This window comes from Chrysemys picta, chromosome 2 (assembly GCF_011386835.1).
Source record: "Chrysemys picta bellii isolate R12L10 chromosome 2, ASM1138683v2, whole genome shotgun sequence".
NCBI lineage: Eukaryota > Metazoa > Chordata > Testudines > Emydidae > Chrysemys > Chrysemys picta.
The window spans coordinates 71683166-71700561 of NC_088792.1; the positions used below are offsets into that span (position 1 = coordinate 71683166).

The following is a 17396-nucleotide window of genomic DNA, read 5'->3' on the forward strand; positions in this document are numbered from 1 at the left end:
GTGCCGAGCACTTTTTAAAATCATCCCACCTATTTAGGTGCCTGAATATGATGTTAGGAACTTAACTCTTCTCTCCTATTTATGAATATCTTGGGCCAAAGAAATTCATGTAATTAAGTAGTCCTGAAATCACCACAGTATCTAGTTTGTGTCCTATATCTGATTAAGGTGATTACTATCAACCAATTTGATTTCAAGGCACAAACTTTTGCAGATAAACTGGACCAAATCATAGACATGATTAATACAGAGCTTATTTTAATTAATCCTTACAGAGAAATAAACACACCTCTTTGGAATTCTTTGGACGCAGCCATCCATGGAACACCTTTTCTTTCTCTCTTTATTTATTTTTGTAAAAAAAAAAAATATATGCAGATAAGCTTTAAAAAATGTGTATGGAAGGCCCACTAATAACCTGAAAGTCCAGGGTGCTGCATATTCCCATCTTGTACATCTCCCAAACTGCTAATGTTAACCCCAAGCACTTTTAGGTAGCGACCACATGGCCATTATTTTATATTAAAAGCATTGTTATAAAATCTTTTAAACCATCCCCCACACACACACCTGAACTTAAATTATGGTTTCAATTTTTTTCTTTGTCTTAAAAGTACGGTACACATCCGAGTGGCTGAATCAGACTCAGCAGCCCACTCCATAATCTTAATAGATATTTTTCAGATCCCTATGGGGAAAAGCAGGTAGCACGTATCAGAGATTCAAGACATGCCACATTTTTTCTCTGCTCTTTGTTACTATTTAATGATCCACATATGAAACTGAATGGTTATATAATTACTTTATATAGTAGATTTTTCTGTTTATAAGTTATTTTTCTTACTCTAACATATATACAATATATCTATATATACCCCTGATGAATCCTATTTTATAGGGACACTATCAACCCCTTTAAGCCTCATAGTGAATATATAAGGCTTTAAAACCTTGCAAAGAAGCAAAGATCAGCTACAGAATGTAGGGTCCATTAGGATCCTAAAAGTGGTATTTGCTCCAAACCCATGATGTGCAATTATCTCATAATATGTATATTGTGTGTTGCTGCTTAGATTATATATATGTATATATATATATATATATATATTTTATATCACATCAGTAGGAAATAAAATCATAGAACATATTCATTTCTATTACCATACCTATAACAAACAAGTTTTGACCTCTACTTAATACAGACAGTCCCACTGGTATGATATAAAAAGAATATGTCCTAATCTTGGGGTGAAATCCTGGCTCCTCTGAAGTCAATGGCAAATCTCCTGTTGTCATCAATGGGGCCAGTTTTTCACAGTTGGTTTTCATTTGCTAGGTATGACCATGAGTAACCCACTCTTGACATCACTTTGTTCTACCACTAATGAAGTTATACTTCTCTGTGACTCATGAAAACAGAATATTTTTGCTGTCCACCTTTATGCCTTTCATGTTAGTTCCATCCTGTAAGTATTAGCTCTTTGGGATATATACACTGTACACATATTTTTCATTTAGATAGAAATGTGCCTATTTAGTGTACAGCATATGGAATTTTTGCACTAAATGTTCTTTATCTCTTATTTTGTCTTAACCATAGATCTACTGTATGTCTCTGTACTTTAACGTTTTCTATTAGGTGAGGAAAAGAAAGTTTTCTAACTAGGAACACCACATTATCATTGTCATTTTGCCTATTTAACAAAGTGAGATAATTTGTTCATTTTACCTTTTGCAACTCAGTTATAAACCTAGTGGCATAGATAGAGACACAATACTATTGTTGTACAAGACATCTATTGTAGCTACTTTTGTTCAGAAAAATACCCAGTAACTGCTGATTTGGCAGAAGGATCAGTAAGGGTACTACTATTCACAGTGTTTCTTTTTTCTTCTTCTTCTTTTAATCTACAGAATAAAGTATTTTATGTACATTGGAACCAGTTAATGCCCTTTAGACAAATTTGTAAGTTGTTTCATAAAGCAGGAAAGACATTTCAGGGAAATATGTGCCAAAAAGCACAGTCAAAAAGGCTTCACAAGTTCTGTATATCACTGTGAGTCAATGCTGGAGATCGCTTCTAAAACGGTCAATATTCAAGAGGAATGCTCTCATTTGGAGAAAATACTGCCCCTTCCCTCTTTTAGAATTTGATCAATTCTCTATCAAAAGTCTTGGCTCTTCATATATACTTTAAACTATAAATAAACACTGCATAGTTCCATGTTCTTGATTTGCTTCTTTTTGTTTGTTTTTGTTTTGAAAAATTATTGCAGTACAATTGATTCCTGTTTGGAGTTCAGTAAGGAGCAAACAGCACAGGAGTATGGGTGGTCCGTATAGGCCCAGGAGCTGGTCGTAGGAGTGCTGGAGGAAGTGCTGTAGTCTGGAATAGGGTAGCTGCTGGGGCTGATCGAAGACTGAAAGGGGAATTCACAGCCACAGCAGCAGCTGCTGCTGCAGCTGCTAGTGGGTTTGGTAAGATTCGTGGAGCCATTGGCTTTGGAGGTTCCTTTGAAAATACTAATTTTACCTGTGAGGAAAAGAAAAAAACAAACAGAGAAAGCAGAATTTGTTCATATTAGCCACGTGACAGGTTACTCTTCTTAGATTATATATGAAAAATATAGACAGAGAGGAGTGGTATTAGTTTCTGGCACTAAAAGTGAGCTGCATCTGTCTAACAAAAGAGCTGCTAGATCACACACTCCAATTAGGAAGGAGCACGTCCACGTTGTTTTGGTAGAGGCTACTGAAACCCAACATTATTTTGGTTTTGGTTTCACATCTTAACGTGGAAACCTATAATTTGATACGTAATTTCAAATCAACATTTTAGTGAGTCCTGACAGGGGCTGGGCAAACTCAACTTGCACAAAATTTAAGGGGAGTTGCAGTTGCCCTGGAAAAATTGAATAAGGAAGAACTGACAATCAGTGAGGAAGCAGCCATCTGGATAGTCTGATGTTGCAGACTAGAATTTAGTGAAAACGCATCCCATTTGAATGCATTACAAAGCAGGTACTTTCTTTATTGTTGCTAGGTAAATTCTATTACAAAAAAAAGATAATCAGTGAACCACTGTTTATTAGCACCTGTCCCTGAAAAATATAAACAAATTTTACCTAACAACAGCTATGAATGTCTCCTGATTTGTCATGCATTCAAACGAGAGATGCATTCCCTGTTCCCTATTCTACATCATCTGACTGGATCTCCTGCTGGTAGGAATCAGTAAAATAGCATTTCTCAGTGAGATGCTGTTCTCAGTTATGGAGACAATGAAAAATGGCAGGTATCTTAAAAACTTGGTTTTGAAAATTCATTTTTGATGTACATCTTTATGCGATCACTATTTAGTGAGCTGTGATGTAGTATTGTAGATAAGCACTGCAGCTTTTTCTTTAACCAGCTTTTAAAGCATCAGCACCATGCAACTCTCCATTTACATCTTTCAAACACACACAATGTGTACAAAATGCTTATCTATATCTGAGTATAATTAAAAATACACTTTGGGGTAGATCTCATTTTAGTGTATTAGCACTGATGTTTGATACGTGCATAAACTATCCCAATATGAGAGACTACAACCTGAGATGAGAATATGGGCCACCTCCAAAGCCAGTGGAAGACTCCTGTTGACTTCAGTCGACTTTGGATCAAGCCTTGTGTCCCTGGGCTGCAACTCTCTCTCTCAGTAAATTGTACACCACGGAATAAATATGGACATTTCTCACTTATTGGATAGGGCCAATTTCACCCCAGCCAATAGACTGTGTGTGTGTGTGTGTGTTCAAATAACACCACACTGTCTCAGCTTGGCCCCTTGGATTCAGGAGGATTGTCCCATAAATCAACAGTGAATTTCACCTGTGCAGTCCATCAACATTATCCACCATCCAAAAGTTCAGTTTTTATCTACCAGCTATCAGCTCACAGGTCTTGTATCTGCTGCCCTACCTGCTGACTTCAAGTTTGCTGAAGAATTTTGGGGGAAATTTTCAAAGGCACAAAGGCAAGTTAGGCACCTAACCCCATTGAGATGTTTTGGTGTTGGACACTTAACTCCCCCCTTGTGTCTATGAAAATCTACCCCCAGGTCTTCGTCTTGGTCATTGAAACACCCAATGTCACACCCTTTAGCAGGTCTTGGTGCAAACTCTCTACTTCCCTTTCTATGATTTTATTTTTCCCCATTTTCTATTTATATTTAAATAGGGTTTTTTAAAAATCTTTATTTAGAATAAATTCATCAGAAAAATCATTTTGATATGGGAGCTTTTTTATTATATAATAAAATGGATTTGAAAAGCGAGAAAATGAATCACAACAACTTGGAATTTTTGTCATATTAGCTTTTTATGTGCAGGACCCATCAGTTTGGAGAGGGACAGAGTGAGTCCCAATGTAGTCTGGAACTGCCTAACAGTGAGACCTATTAAACTGTGTAATAGTATCTCAAGGGAAGTGGTGAAGCCCCTTTGTATGAGACATTTAAAACTACACTGGGCAAGCATTAGAAAAATATACATTAGGGAACAATACTACATTGGTAGAATGTTGAACAAGATGAGTTACAGAACTGTAATAGTCTTTCCCCATCTCTAAATTCTATGATCCTATGAATGTAGCAAAGCTGTTAGTGACTCTGGTGTATTTCTGCCACTGGAAAAAGAGGAAAAAATCCCCTTAGGATACTGTTGATGTAGATGGCGCAGCATGGTGCTCTGATTCTTTGAAAAGTTTAAGAGCTAGTATTCTATTGAAACTATATAGGCTTTCAATTCATTTGTTGAAGTGCTCATGGTTCTATTTCCAAGAGAGATTAAATAGCAGTAGTGCTTAGTGCATACAGTATATAGCACTATACATTTTCAAAGTGCTCTACAAATACTAATTAACATGCAGGGCATCTCTGTGAAATAGCTAAGTATTACTGGTCCCATTTTACAGGTGCGTAAACTGAGGCAGAGCAACTAAATGGTTCAAAAAACTAAAATGTTGAGAAAAGAAAGTTAATCAGCTTTAGATCTTACCAAAAACATTTATAATCAAAGGAAGATCAGTGTATTTTTGGCTTTTTGTCTATTCCGTTTGAATTCCAAATAACAGCATTGTCCATGTTATTTTGCAGAAGGAAAACAAAACTAAAACAGCCCACCACCCCTCAAAAAAACCCCTATTTTAACCTTATCCCGAGTAAGTTATAGCACTTCTGCTTCTCTGCTAACTTGTACTTGTTTACTACTAACTCATCCTCCCACCACAGTTCATTTGCCTCTTACATCCAGTTATTGGCTCCTGTCTGGCATGTAGATTGTGAGCTCTTGGGGTGGAATTGTGTTCTTTGTTACTCATCTGTAGAGCACCTAGCACAACAGAGCCCTGATCCTTGTACACTGCAGCTCACGAACAAGTGGCTGGTACGTACAGCACCAGGGATTTGTTAAGAGCCTCCATCAAATACTAGAATAATGAATCTCAGTGAAAAATTGTATTGCATTAGCAATGCTATATGAAGAATTCCCAGGTAGATCATCTGGTAGATGGATGCTATGTTACACTCCACTATCCCACCAGGGAGCTACAGGGAGCTAGAGTATTTATTACTAATGCAAGACACTAGGAGGGTTTTATTAAATGCAAATATACATTATTTTTCCTTTGGCCCAAGTCTTTGAAGTTAACAAGATCTGGGCCTGAAATAGTTTCTCCCATGGGAGGGGAATGTGACCAGCCCTGGCTTGAAATTGCACAAGATAAAACGATAGATTTTTGACTATGTTTAATTTTATCTAGGTACTTTTAATAAATACAAAATTGGAATAAAATCAAATCAAAATGTTGTGTGTTTTATGGTGGATCCTGTCCAGTAATCTGAGCATTAACCTCTTGGGCATTCACTGTGGAAGGTGCAGGTAGGATCTTTACAGCCCTTATCATTCTTTCTACCCCTTTGGATCGTCTTTCTTTCTAACGACCTTTATAATGGAACCCTGTTCTGAGATCATCTACAGTACCACTCCAAAAAGGGTGCTTATGGGGCTTAGTCCAATGTCCATTGAAGTTAACAGAAAGACTCCAATTGTCTTCAGTTGTACAGTGAACTATCACTTCCTACTTCCCACTTCCATCAATTACTCAGAACTGACATTCCTCACTTCTAGGATGCATTTGAGCTGCCCCAAGGGATGTAAGCAACAGATTTAGGAATGTGATCAAACCTAGATTCTGTGCAATATCCCGCAGCATGCACACACTCTGGAACCCACTCTGTCATTCAACTTTTGCACATTTTTCCCAGTGATGTTTTCTGAAAATCCTTCTCGGTAGGACATCATGGAAGAGAAAATCGTTTGCTTACCCCAAGCGGATGTGCTCCCTTTTGGAGTTTGTTGTAAGGACTATATTTAGGTTTAGGGGGTTTCCCAGCAGCTCGATCTTTGTGCCTTCTACTACTTATGTGCTGTTAAAAAAGGGATATTACAAAAATTACCTTCTTTCAATCAGTATCACATTATTAATAGTTCACTTCAACTCCTGCCTTTCAACAGCCATACTCCAGTCCTGAAGACTATTGCTCTCCACAATAGTATTAATTTGACTAATTAAAATAAAATAAAGCAATAATTAATAACCATTTAGATGTATTTCAACTTGAAGGAGCGTTTAGTGCTTCATGTATTTGGGCGACATTTTCCAAAATGCTCAGCCATGGTCTTGCTCTGCTCTGATTGAAGTCAAATGGGAGTTTTAGCACTGCTGACTTCATGGGAGCAAAGTTAGGCCTTTTTGAAAAATCGCACCTTAAAGCATCTGTGAAATGCAGCCAACTGCTGCACAGCAGAGCAGGGGCGGCTCCAGGCACCAAGCGCATGCCTGGGGCGGCAAGCTGCGGAGGGCAGCCTGCCGGTCGCCGTGAGGGCGGCAGTCAGGCTTCCTTCGGCGGCATGCCTGTGGGAGGTCCACTGGTCCAGCGGCAATTCGGCGGCCACGGGACCATTGGACCTCCCGCAGGCGCGCCACCAACAGCCGCCTGACTGCTGTGCTTGCGACGGCAAAATACATAGAGCCGCCCTTGCAGCAGAGATGGGAGAACCCAGGAGCATCCCCTACCGAAAAACGAAGTGCCATGAGACTTTTAATGTCCATGTAGGACAGACGGGAGCTTTCAAGATTTCACCTGAAAGACTGCCACACAGAATGCTGAGTGATAGTAAATTAAAAATAAAACCATATCAATGCAGAGCCTATACATATAAACTATTAGAATATACTGTAATTTCCTGTACAGATTTTATGGTGCATTAGATGCTAAGAATTGTTTTTTTCTCTCTCTATTTTTTTTTCTGAAAAGAGTTATAGCAAGTAAGATAAACAAGGAAAGGAACCTTTTTTTCCCCCTGAAAGCGTAAGACAGGTACAAATGTAGTCCATCAGAGTGTTTATCTCCATACTTTTCTTAACAAGTTTTCAATTCCAAAAGGCACATAAAGTAACTAAGTGTTTTCCAGAACAATGGCTTTGTTCATCTGAGAGAGAATGATTGACTCTAACTTAGTGTAGTTGCAATTTAGAGGTGAGGCTTATTGGCTGCAGAGGAACACTGATAAAAACAACCCACACTGCTAAGGAGGTTTTTCAACGTTCTATAAAAAGACTCTCTCCACACACACCTACATCCTCGTGAATATAAATATCACACAGCACACAAAATGACAGGGTTTATTAAGCCATGACAATAATGGTAGTCTAAGGACAGTTGTAACATTGTTGTTTAGAGAAAGATTCTATAACCATTTAAAAATATATATAATCAGCAGTTTTTTGAGGAATTGTACTTTATCTGATGGAAAATCATACTGAAAACAAACACACAGAACACAAGCCCAAGTGCAAGGGGCAAAAGCAGCAAGCTCCATTTAGATGTGAATTCTCATCACACTGACACATGCTAAATGCACAGGTACTCCACCCTTATGAAAACAAGGCAGAGTCAAGGATTCAGTGTTGTCCAAGCTGTTTAAGTACCTGTTTAAGTTGTGTCTCAGAGTTTACGTGCACATCGCAAATTTCACAGTGAAATGTTTTGTTTTGTAGGCCTGTGTTTCCTTTATTAACAGGTCCCTTGCCTTTGACGCCTGCCCGGGGAAAGGCTTTAATAGTTCCACTTCCATTCCGAGCTTCCAACATAGTTTTGTGCTTAGTCCCTGGAGAGATTCCAAATAGGAAAGAGATATTTTGGGCAAGTTGATTGCATTTTATTATTTCAACTTTTAAATACATATTATCTATCTATCTATCTATCTATCTATCTATCTATAAAATCTCAGTTTTGTCCAATGTGTTATCTTTGAAACATGTCCACATTGCCTATATCAGTAGGATAATAGAGTAACAATATTTCACATTTAATATATAATTATCTGGAATTTAATTATTAAATGCACCTATCTAGGCAACAGAACAGGAACAAGCAGCCACCACCAATAAGTAATGGCATGCTCAGGATGTCCTGAGGTGAAGTTAAATAGGTGTGACTTCTTTCATTAACGCCTGCTGCTAATAAGACATGAACTGTAGTTGAAAAGGAAGAGAGATTTAGCTATTAAAGATGTTGTTGCAAGTGATTTGTAAGCTTCTGTGATGAGGATGATAAACAGTACTTTTTAAGTACCAGAAACTTGAATCTGCAATTAAATAATCAGTTCCCAAATCCTGGAGCTTCCAAAAAAATAAATAACTCAGACAGAGCACAAGCTCCAGGCAGAAATCTAAGGATCTTAAGGGCCTGCGACAGAAACCAAAGCATAAAAGAAATATGGACATTGCTCACATTTGTTACTAACAAAAAAAAAATAGACAAAAATCAATAATAAAGGGTATGATTGTTATATCTTTACTCATGTTAAATAATACCTTACATAATTGATTTTAATGCGGCCACTCATGGTTTAAGCCACTATTCAATGTGAATAATGGTGTTACAATCTTTGTTCAAAATTAATACACACACACATATACTTTAGCAGACTAGTAACCTAAATTTTGAAGATTTTTTGACTTTCTATTGTGATAAACCCACAAGGCTGGATCTTGATCTGATGTTGAATTGATATGATTACATTGACTTCAATGGAGCCATACCAAATTAAACTAGTTAAAGATCTGGCCCATAATATTTAAAACTACTCAAACTTCTTTTCACCATCAGAAACAATAAATTAGCATGTTCTTTTCAGTTTAAATGAACATTGCTCCATGCCAAGGTTATCTCTTTTGGATTTCTCACGCTAATACAATAAGGCCTTTAGCCTAATAACCCCATTATTATGTTTACCTACTTGCCCACCTGTGTCTTCCAAACTAGTATGAAATACACACCGGTCAATACTATACCCCTACAGTGTCATTCTACTTATAGCAAGATTAAGAACACTCATGAGACGTTAGATAATCTCATAGGTCAACACTGAGTAATCTCTATCACTATGTTATATTTCAGGTTTTAAGTTTAGCTTTTTCTTTCTTCTTCAAGTCTATTCTTTCTGTTCTTGGCTATCTCCTAAGGTCTTATCTTTCCAGCCTTGTCTACATTAGGGAATGTTTTCAAAACTGGGGCTAGCCATATTGGGAGTTCTATTATAGACAAGATGCTGGCTGCTGACACCAGAATCCTTAACCCTGCTCACAACAAGTCGAATCAAAATGGTGTTTAACATGCTGCCAACAGATGATGGCCTGTCTACACCAGGGCTCTCCGACACTACTAACACCAGTGGCAAGAAAGTGTTACATCTAGGGGAAAGACGGTCACTAGTTGCCAAGCAGTAGCCGTCATCAGCCAATTAGTGCAGGGATTATTTTTTTATTCTGTATGGTTACCAAAAATTATTGTTCAGCAAGAAATTTGATCTCTGAGCTTTGTATTTTGACTGGCTGATGTCCTCTATTTCAGAATAACTTGTTATATTTTATACCAAACTATTCTCTTTGCTATTTGACATAAATGAAAGTATGCAAATTCTGAGCACCAAAAGGTAAGAACAGCCATACTGTATCAGACCAATGGTCCAGCTAACCCAGTATCCTGTCTTCTGACAGTGGCAAGTGCTAGATGCTTCAGAGGGAATGAACAGAAATGGGCAATTATCAAGTGATCCATCCCCTGTCGTCCAGTTCCAGCTTCTGGCAGTCAGAGTAACAGAGTATAAGCTGTTACTTAGCACCATAATGTTTGGAAGCAACGAAAAGTGAAATTTAAGAAAACTGGTAACTTGCAGGCACTAGACTTCCTTTTTTCCCCTTATGAAAGACTCTTTGCTTGTCATTTTTATTCTTTAATAGTTAATGAATTCCATGTAATTGCAAGTTTTCTGCCACCTCTTTGTCCCCTGCTGCAAGAGATCTAATCTATTCAGAGGAAGATAATTGCAGAGCTCTTGAGACAGAAAAGAAATTGCTACATCTCACCACTGTTGTGCGCCTCCAGCTGCGAGGTGGAGTTGACAGCAACCTTGCATAGTGAACAGTAAAGCAGCCTTTTTGCCTTTTCTTCCTCAGTCTCCACGGAAGGGCACGTGTTGCTGCTAGTGGCTGTGGTGGGGATTTTTTCCACTTTAGAGGTGATCTCAGTTGTCAGAACACTGCTTTTCCGAATTTCCACTGTTGGTGTTGATATTGCTGGTGTCCCTGTGGTAAGGTCTGCAGTCAAAATAAGGAGGAGATGGAAACAAAATAAACGTACTGACCTTTTTCACTGGGCATGTTAAGATTGCAGCTACAAAGAGACGCGTAATATTTTGGCAAAACTTTGACTACTGATAATCAACTGAATTTGACCTTTTTCTTATTACTAGAATACATTTGCAAAATACAGTGCTATATTGAAACACCACACATACTGTGCCCCTGTATAATATAAACACTTACGACATACGGATTTCTTAAACTGAAAAGTCATATTATACCATTGACACCATTCCTTTACAAATGCAGGATAACCCCTTAAAAGAGGTCATATCATTGATTAGTAAATTAGGCAGTTAATATTTGTACACAGTCCTTTGAGCTTGATAAAGTGCCATAACTGCTATGTATTATCTGATTTTTAATCTTTTAATGTTCTGTACTATTTTTAAAAATGTGTGGTTCTGAAATGAGTCAGATAAAGACAAAACATTAAATTGATATTACTCTTGATCTTAGCCAAAGATAATAGATTAATAACAATCATTACTTACAGGGCTTTATATTTTTCATAGAGCTGTAGAAACACACTCAATTTGTTTAGAAAAAATGTGTGTATAAGGGTACGTCTATACCCAGCCGCTAGTTCGGCGGCTGGCAATCGAACTTGTGGGTTCGACTTATCGCGTCTAGTCTGGACGCGATAAGTCGAACCCGGAAGTGCTCGCCGTCGACTGCGGTACTCCAGCTCGGCGAGAGGAGTACCGCGGAGTCGACGGGGAAGCCTGCCTGCCGCGTGTGGACCGAGGTAAGTTCGAACTAAGGTACTTCGAACTTCAGCTACGTTATTCACGTAGCTGAAGTTGCGTACCTTAGTTCGATTTGGGGGTTTAGTGTAGACCAATCCTAACTATCATACACAACGTGACACCTATATTTTTAATTATTTAGAAATTTCCCATATAAAGAAGCACCTATCCTCACCTAGAGACTCCTTTCCCTAAATTACAAATACAATAATCTAAAATTAAAGATACAATCAACATATATTCTGTAGACATCATTATAATAATGAAATAAAACTCAATTATAGTATTTTGTGATGGCATCAGAATGCAGAGATGTGTGGATTTATATTTTTCCTTTAGTTGTATATTTTTTAAGACTATCACAAGAAAAAATGTATTTATTAAAATCATATACAAAGTGTCCATACAACCTCCTGTATATTTATTTTTTACAATAAGATTCTGAGTGTTACTGAAACAATTGCAGGAGTAAAAGGTGGCAGATAATGTTTAAAAACCCTAGACTTTGATTTACAAATTATTATAGCAAGTGAGATGGTAGAATTGTGACATTAGAGATAGCTCAGCCAATCAGAACACAGTTTACTTTAGTCCATTTGCAGTCCTAAGGGTTAAAATACTGTAAAAGGTGGGATTTTTTATTTACATTCTGAAATAGTTATTTTGTGACTGTGATTTTACGGTTTTAAAATATAACCCGATTACATCCTACTGTTGCTATGAAAAAAAGCCCTCGAATTACATCCTAGCCATGAAATACTGTATAACTTTGGTAACAAACTTGTTATTATAATATATAAGACCTAAGGATCAAGCTGGACCGCAAATAAGAAATGACATTGAAGTAAAATATGGTGGCAAAACAAGGCAATGCCATTTGTAGATTGCATAACAGATCATGGAACAGGGAGAGGCTAGTTCCTCTTCATGGCCTTGAATCAGAAAAACACATCAGTATGTGCTTAACATCAGTAGAACTCAAATGTGTGCTTAAAATTAAGTTTGTGCTTAAGTGCTTTCCTGAAGAGGCATGGTTGCTGAATTGGAGCCCAATAGTCAGACTTAGCCATATTTACTCATTTTGGGTAGCACCTTCCTCCATTAGAAGTCCTTTTGACTTCATTGAGACTACTCCTGGAATAAAGGTACTATCCAGCATGAGTAAGGATGGCAGAATCTGGCCAGATATATCCATGGTGCAACTGTGCTTAAAATACTGTGTTTAGTTTAAGGTCCCTCACACACCAGAAATGCATCAACAAATCATAGTGAATTTAAAGAAGAGCAAAAATATATATATGATTACGGGGGTAAAGAGACTGATTTATGAGAAAACATGTAAAAAAAACCTTGGCAACACAAAAACTAATTGAATGATAATGATCAATGAGTATTTTAACAACACAAACACAAACACAAGGGAGGAATGGTTAAGCATGGTGTGAGGATGTCAGTGGTGAAAGTGGGCCAGTATGGCATACCGGTAAGAAGTGGCCGCCGGTACGGGCCCATACACAGCCGACATTAAAGCGCTAATGTTGCTGCCCCTTTTGCCACTCCGAGGGCTACCGAGGGGGTGGGTGTGGGGCAAAAGGAGCAGCTGCCCTGGGGCCCAGCGATTTAAAAGGGCCCGGGGCTCCCAGCCGCCGCCGCAACTACTGCAGCTGCGACCGGAGCCCTGGGTGGCACAGGCTGGCCAGTGCAGAAGGGCTGACTGCGGGAGGCTGATCACCAGCCCTGACCTTTCCACCTGAGGTCCTGCCCCTTCTGGGGGCCCAGAGCAGGCCCCTGTACCGGTAAGACTTTTATGTTACTTTCACCCCTGGAGGATGTATTAACATGTGTCATGGAATGAAACAGACTACACTTCAAGAAAATGTCCTCAGTAAGGACATTAAGCCAGGGGGTTAGTTTTGCAAGGGACAGGCATTATCTCTTGGGATTTTTAAAACTAGACTGAACAAAGATGTATTGTATGGGACACTCGTGCATTAGCAATGTAGTGGACTTGACGGTCATTTTCATCTGTAATCTCTATGAATTTATTAATCTTCTCTCCTTTCTCCTTTTTGGATTTTTATTCTTATAGTTTCAGCATGATTAAAGTGTAAGTCACCTGTCCATGCAGGGAGACAATCAAATTTAAGAACACTAGAGTTGAAACAAAAATTTGCCTTTAGAGGCAGGAGATATAATCATACAGTATAATGAGAGCAGTCACTCTCGTAGTCCCAGAGAAGGCACAGGGAGTGGAGAGAATAAATAGCCTCCTCTTGTCTTAAAGCTTTCTCCTTTCTTCTTACCTTCTTCTACTTCTTTATTTCATTGTGTTAACGTGGCTTAATGTTTTCAAATTTTACTTCATATTAGAAGTAAGATTTTAAAATGCTAAGTACCAAAAATTAATCGCGCTGTTAAACAACAATAGAATACCATTTATTTTAAATAATTTTGGATGTTTACTACATTTTCAAATATATTAATTTCAATTACAACCCAGAACACAAAGTGTACAGTGCTCACTTTATATTTATTTTTTATTACCAATATTTGCACTGTAAAAAACAAAAAAAATGTATTTTTCAATTCACCTAATACAAGTCCTATAGTGCAATCTCTTTATCATGAAAGTTGAACTTACAAATGTAGAATTATATACAAAAAAACTGCATTAAAAATAAAACAATGTAAAACTTTAGAGCCTACAAGTCCAGTCAGTCCTACTTATTGGTCAGCCAATCACTCAGACAAACAAGGTTGGTTACAATTTGCAAGAGATAATGCTGCCTGCTTCTTGTTTACAATGTCACCTGAAAGTGAGAACAGGCATTCACATGGCACTGTTGTAACTGGCATTGCAAAATATTTACGTGCCAGATGCACTAAAGATTCATATGTCCCTTCATGCTTCAACCACCATTCCAGAGGACATGCGTCCATGCTGCTGCTGGGTTCTGCTTGATAACGATCCAAAGCAGTGCAGACTGACACATGTTGATTTTCATCATCTGAGACAGATGCCACCCGCAGAAAGTTGATTTTCTTTTTTGGTGGTTCGGGTTCTGTAGTTTCTGCATCAGAGCGTTGCTCTTTTAAGACTTCTAAAAGCATACTCCACAACTCGTCCTTCTCAGATTTTGGACAGCACTTCAGATTCTTAAACCTTGGGTCGAGTGCTGTAGCTATTTTTAGAAATCTCACATCAGTATATTATATCATAGTACATATTACATGTAGTTCCATTTCAGGAGCCGTTCCCATATTTGTAAACAATGACACAAGCTGTTTGGCTCTTTTGCATACCTTTAGTTTAATTATGGGTAGTTTTCCCATTTAATATAAGAGGGAAGTCACCCCTCTACTTCTCTCCCTGAAAGATGCAAAGTTTTGGTTACGTATATCGCATTCCAACTGGGTATTCCAAGGTTATTTGAACGTCTTAGGTCTAGTCAGTAGGCTGTAAAAATTTCAGAAGAAGGATCTGGTTTCAGTCAGGCCAGAAATAAATCTAAAATAGTCTTACTCATAGCATAGTATCTCTGCTTTTATATGGATACAGGATGCTTTTATAGGGTTACATTGAGACCTCCATTATAGTTTCTGTTTTCAAATGTAAAGATGAATATTTTTGGAATGTTTGAATAAAATCTATTTGCCCATTTTTGTGCTATTAAAGGGTGATGAAAGTTACCTTTTTTTTCTGCTGTAAATGTTTGTGGTGGTGGTGGTGTGTGCTAGCTTTGTTTTGGAGGTTTTTACACACATTCAAGTTAACTTTCAGATCAAGTTAAAAAAATAAAAATGGATTGTACTTTTTTTTTTAAAAGAAAAGTGTTTTGCAAGTTTTTACTATGTTACTCTATTTATGGAATTATGGAACAGGGTAAATATATATTTCACTATGTTTATCACTACATATTGACCTACATACTGTAGAAGTAGTTGCTATTTTAATGCTGCTCATGCAACTATTGAAGTACACATATACATGAATGTCAATGAAGTCAACAGAAAGACTCCCATTCACTTCAAAAGTCTTGAGATCAGGCTCTCAATCCCATTCCTTTCCTTCTTACATAAGAGAAATTAACTAAACAATCCTCAATTCATGTAACAGTAAGGTTACATTTTTAAAAGCTGAAATATCAAGAAATGCAAATGTTAAGGTTCTAGTTGCCACCTCATCGCACTTACATTGCTTATATGGCACATTTTGTTGGACTAATTATCCTGTTACTTGTGAACTTTAATATACAATGGGTGCAATTTTGTGCTCAGTAATGCAATCACAGCTCTAATTAACTTAAATGGAAGCTGAACAAATATATCAGGAAGCAAAATGGGGTCTTATGTGTGCATTGTGACATGTTAAGATTAATATAAACTTAGACAGATCCTGCGAAGCCTTACTATCCAGTGGAGGCTTTTTGTTTTCTCTTTAAGTGAGCGTAGTTACATTGACATCAATCGGACTATGGCCAGCAGTAAACAATACTCCGTTTTCACAGTTGTAAGGATTAGGCCCTTACATTTTGCATTTTCTGACTCTAAAGTGTTTACAATATTTAAAACCTTAATATTATAGCTGTGAATGTAACTATGATATTTTTTGGAAAAATATGTGTGTGTCTGCTTATTCTCCTGTCCTGCAGACTCATATTTTAACCAAGGACACTGCAATGTGCACATCAATTCCAAAGGATAACAAGCAGGGAGAGAAGTGGAGGGGTGACTTCCCTCTTATATTAAATGGGAAAACTCAGAAATAAGCTGTTCAAAAGAAAAAAGATGAGAGTGAAGAAAAGGAGCAGAAAATGAACCATGCAACTTCTCATGTCACAATTCTCTCCATTCATAACCTTTTTTTGGTGCCACTTATTGCATAGGTAAAACAGGTGCTACTGGCCTCAGAGATCTCAATGTATGGGGTGTATATATATATTTCCTCTATACATGCTTTCTCGTTAATATTTCCAGAAAATCAATATAAAAACTTCTTGGGTTTGTAAAGTGGATACTCTAACCATCTGTGACATATTATGGTACTGCTTTTCTGGGATTGGAAAAGAGCACCTACAAGAGCACAATTATATGGACAGATCCAAAGAAGACCGTGTTCATATTTTTCTTGGGAAATGCATGGGTGTCTAAAATACATAGTTTTCTTTTGAAATAGCCTTGGTAACTTGCTTTAAAATATTAGTGCTAAGCAAGGTAGCTGGTGTCATATCCTACGACACAGGATTTTACTTCTCCTTAAGCACATTAAAGTTGATGCCCAAACCCAATATCATCTAGGGAAAAAATGTTCTGCTTAGACCAAGACCGGGACAATGTATTATGCTACATGCCTTAACACTTGGCTGATATGAGAGCTGCCATTTTTTTTTTTAAATTTCACCACTGAATAATGATACTCATGTAGGTGACCTCGCTAGGTAAGACATGTTACAGGATGCAGTTCTTTTGAGAATTTGTATTACATCCTGATTCTTAGGAGTGCTTAGAAATTATATAATATGCTGTATTTTGGTGGTATCTATGGGAGATATAGGTGATGAATATTTACCAGCCTGTTCATCCTTCAAGTGTTGATGTTGTCTTTCCTTCTATTGAATACTACTGCAGCAAAATTATTCTAATTAAAAACTATTCTCATCAATGCTTCCCACTACTTTAAAACTTTAGTTTCTTCCTTCCAAAACTGTGAAACAGTAGTACTAGGCAATGCTTTTTATTGGTTTAAAAGTCAGATACATCATATAGTACACGGGTCGGCAACCTTTCAGAAGAGGTGTGCCGAGTCTTCATTTATTCACTCTAATTTAAGGTTTCATGTGCCAGTAATACATTTTAACATTTATAGAAGGTCTCTTTCTATAAGTCTATAATAT

General features: G+C 37.5%; 1 protein-coding gene across 8 annotated transcripts in view; it reads right to left on the reverse strand.

Annotated features, from left to right (window-relative positions):
* Nucleotides 1-358: 358 nt before the first annotated feature.
* The window catches only part of ZNF385D (zinc finger protein 385D), a 604024-nt gene continuing 586986 nt past the window's right edge, over nucleotides 359-17396 (reverse strand). For all 8 annotated transcript variants that reach the window (XM_065583474.1, XM_005297057.5, XM_005297059.4 and 5 more), the window contains 4 exons: nucleotides 10478-10708; nucleotides 8036-8214; nucleotides 6369-6470; nucleotides 359-2534 (listed from right to left, as the gene is read on the reverse strand). In XM_065583474.1, the coding sequence (XP_065439546.1) occupies nucleotides 2301-2534; nucleotides 6369-6470; nucleotides 8036-8214; nucleotides 10478-10708 (746 nt within the window). In that variant the 3' untranslated portion in view covers nucleotides 359-2300. The remainder of the gene's footprint in view (nucleotides 2535-6368; nucleotides 6471-8035; nucleotides 8215-10477; nucleotides 10709-17396) is intronic.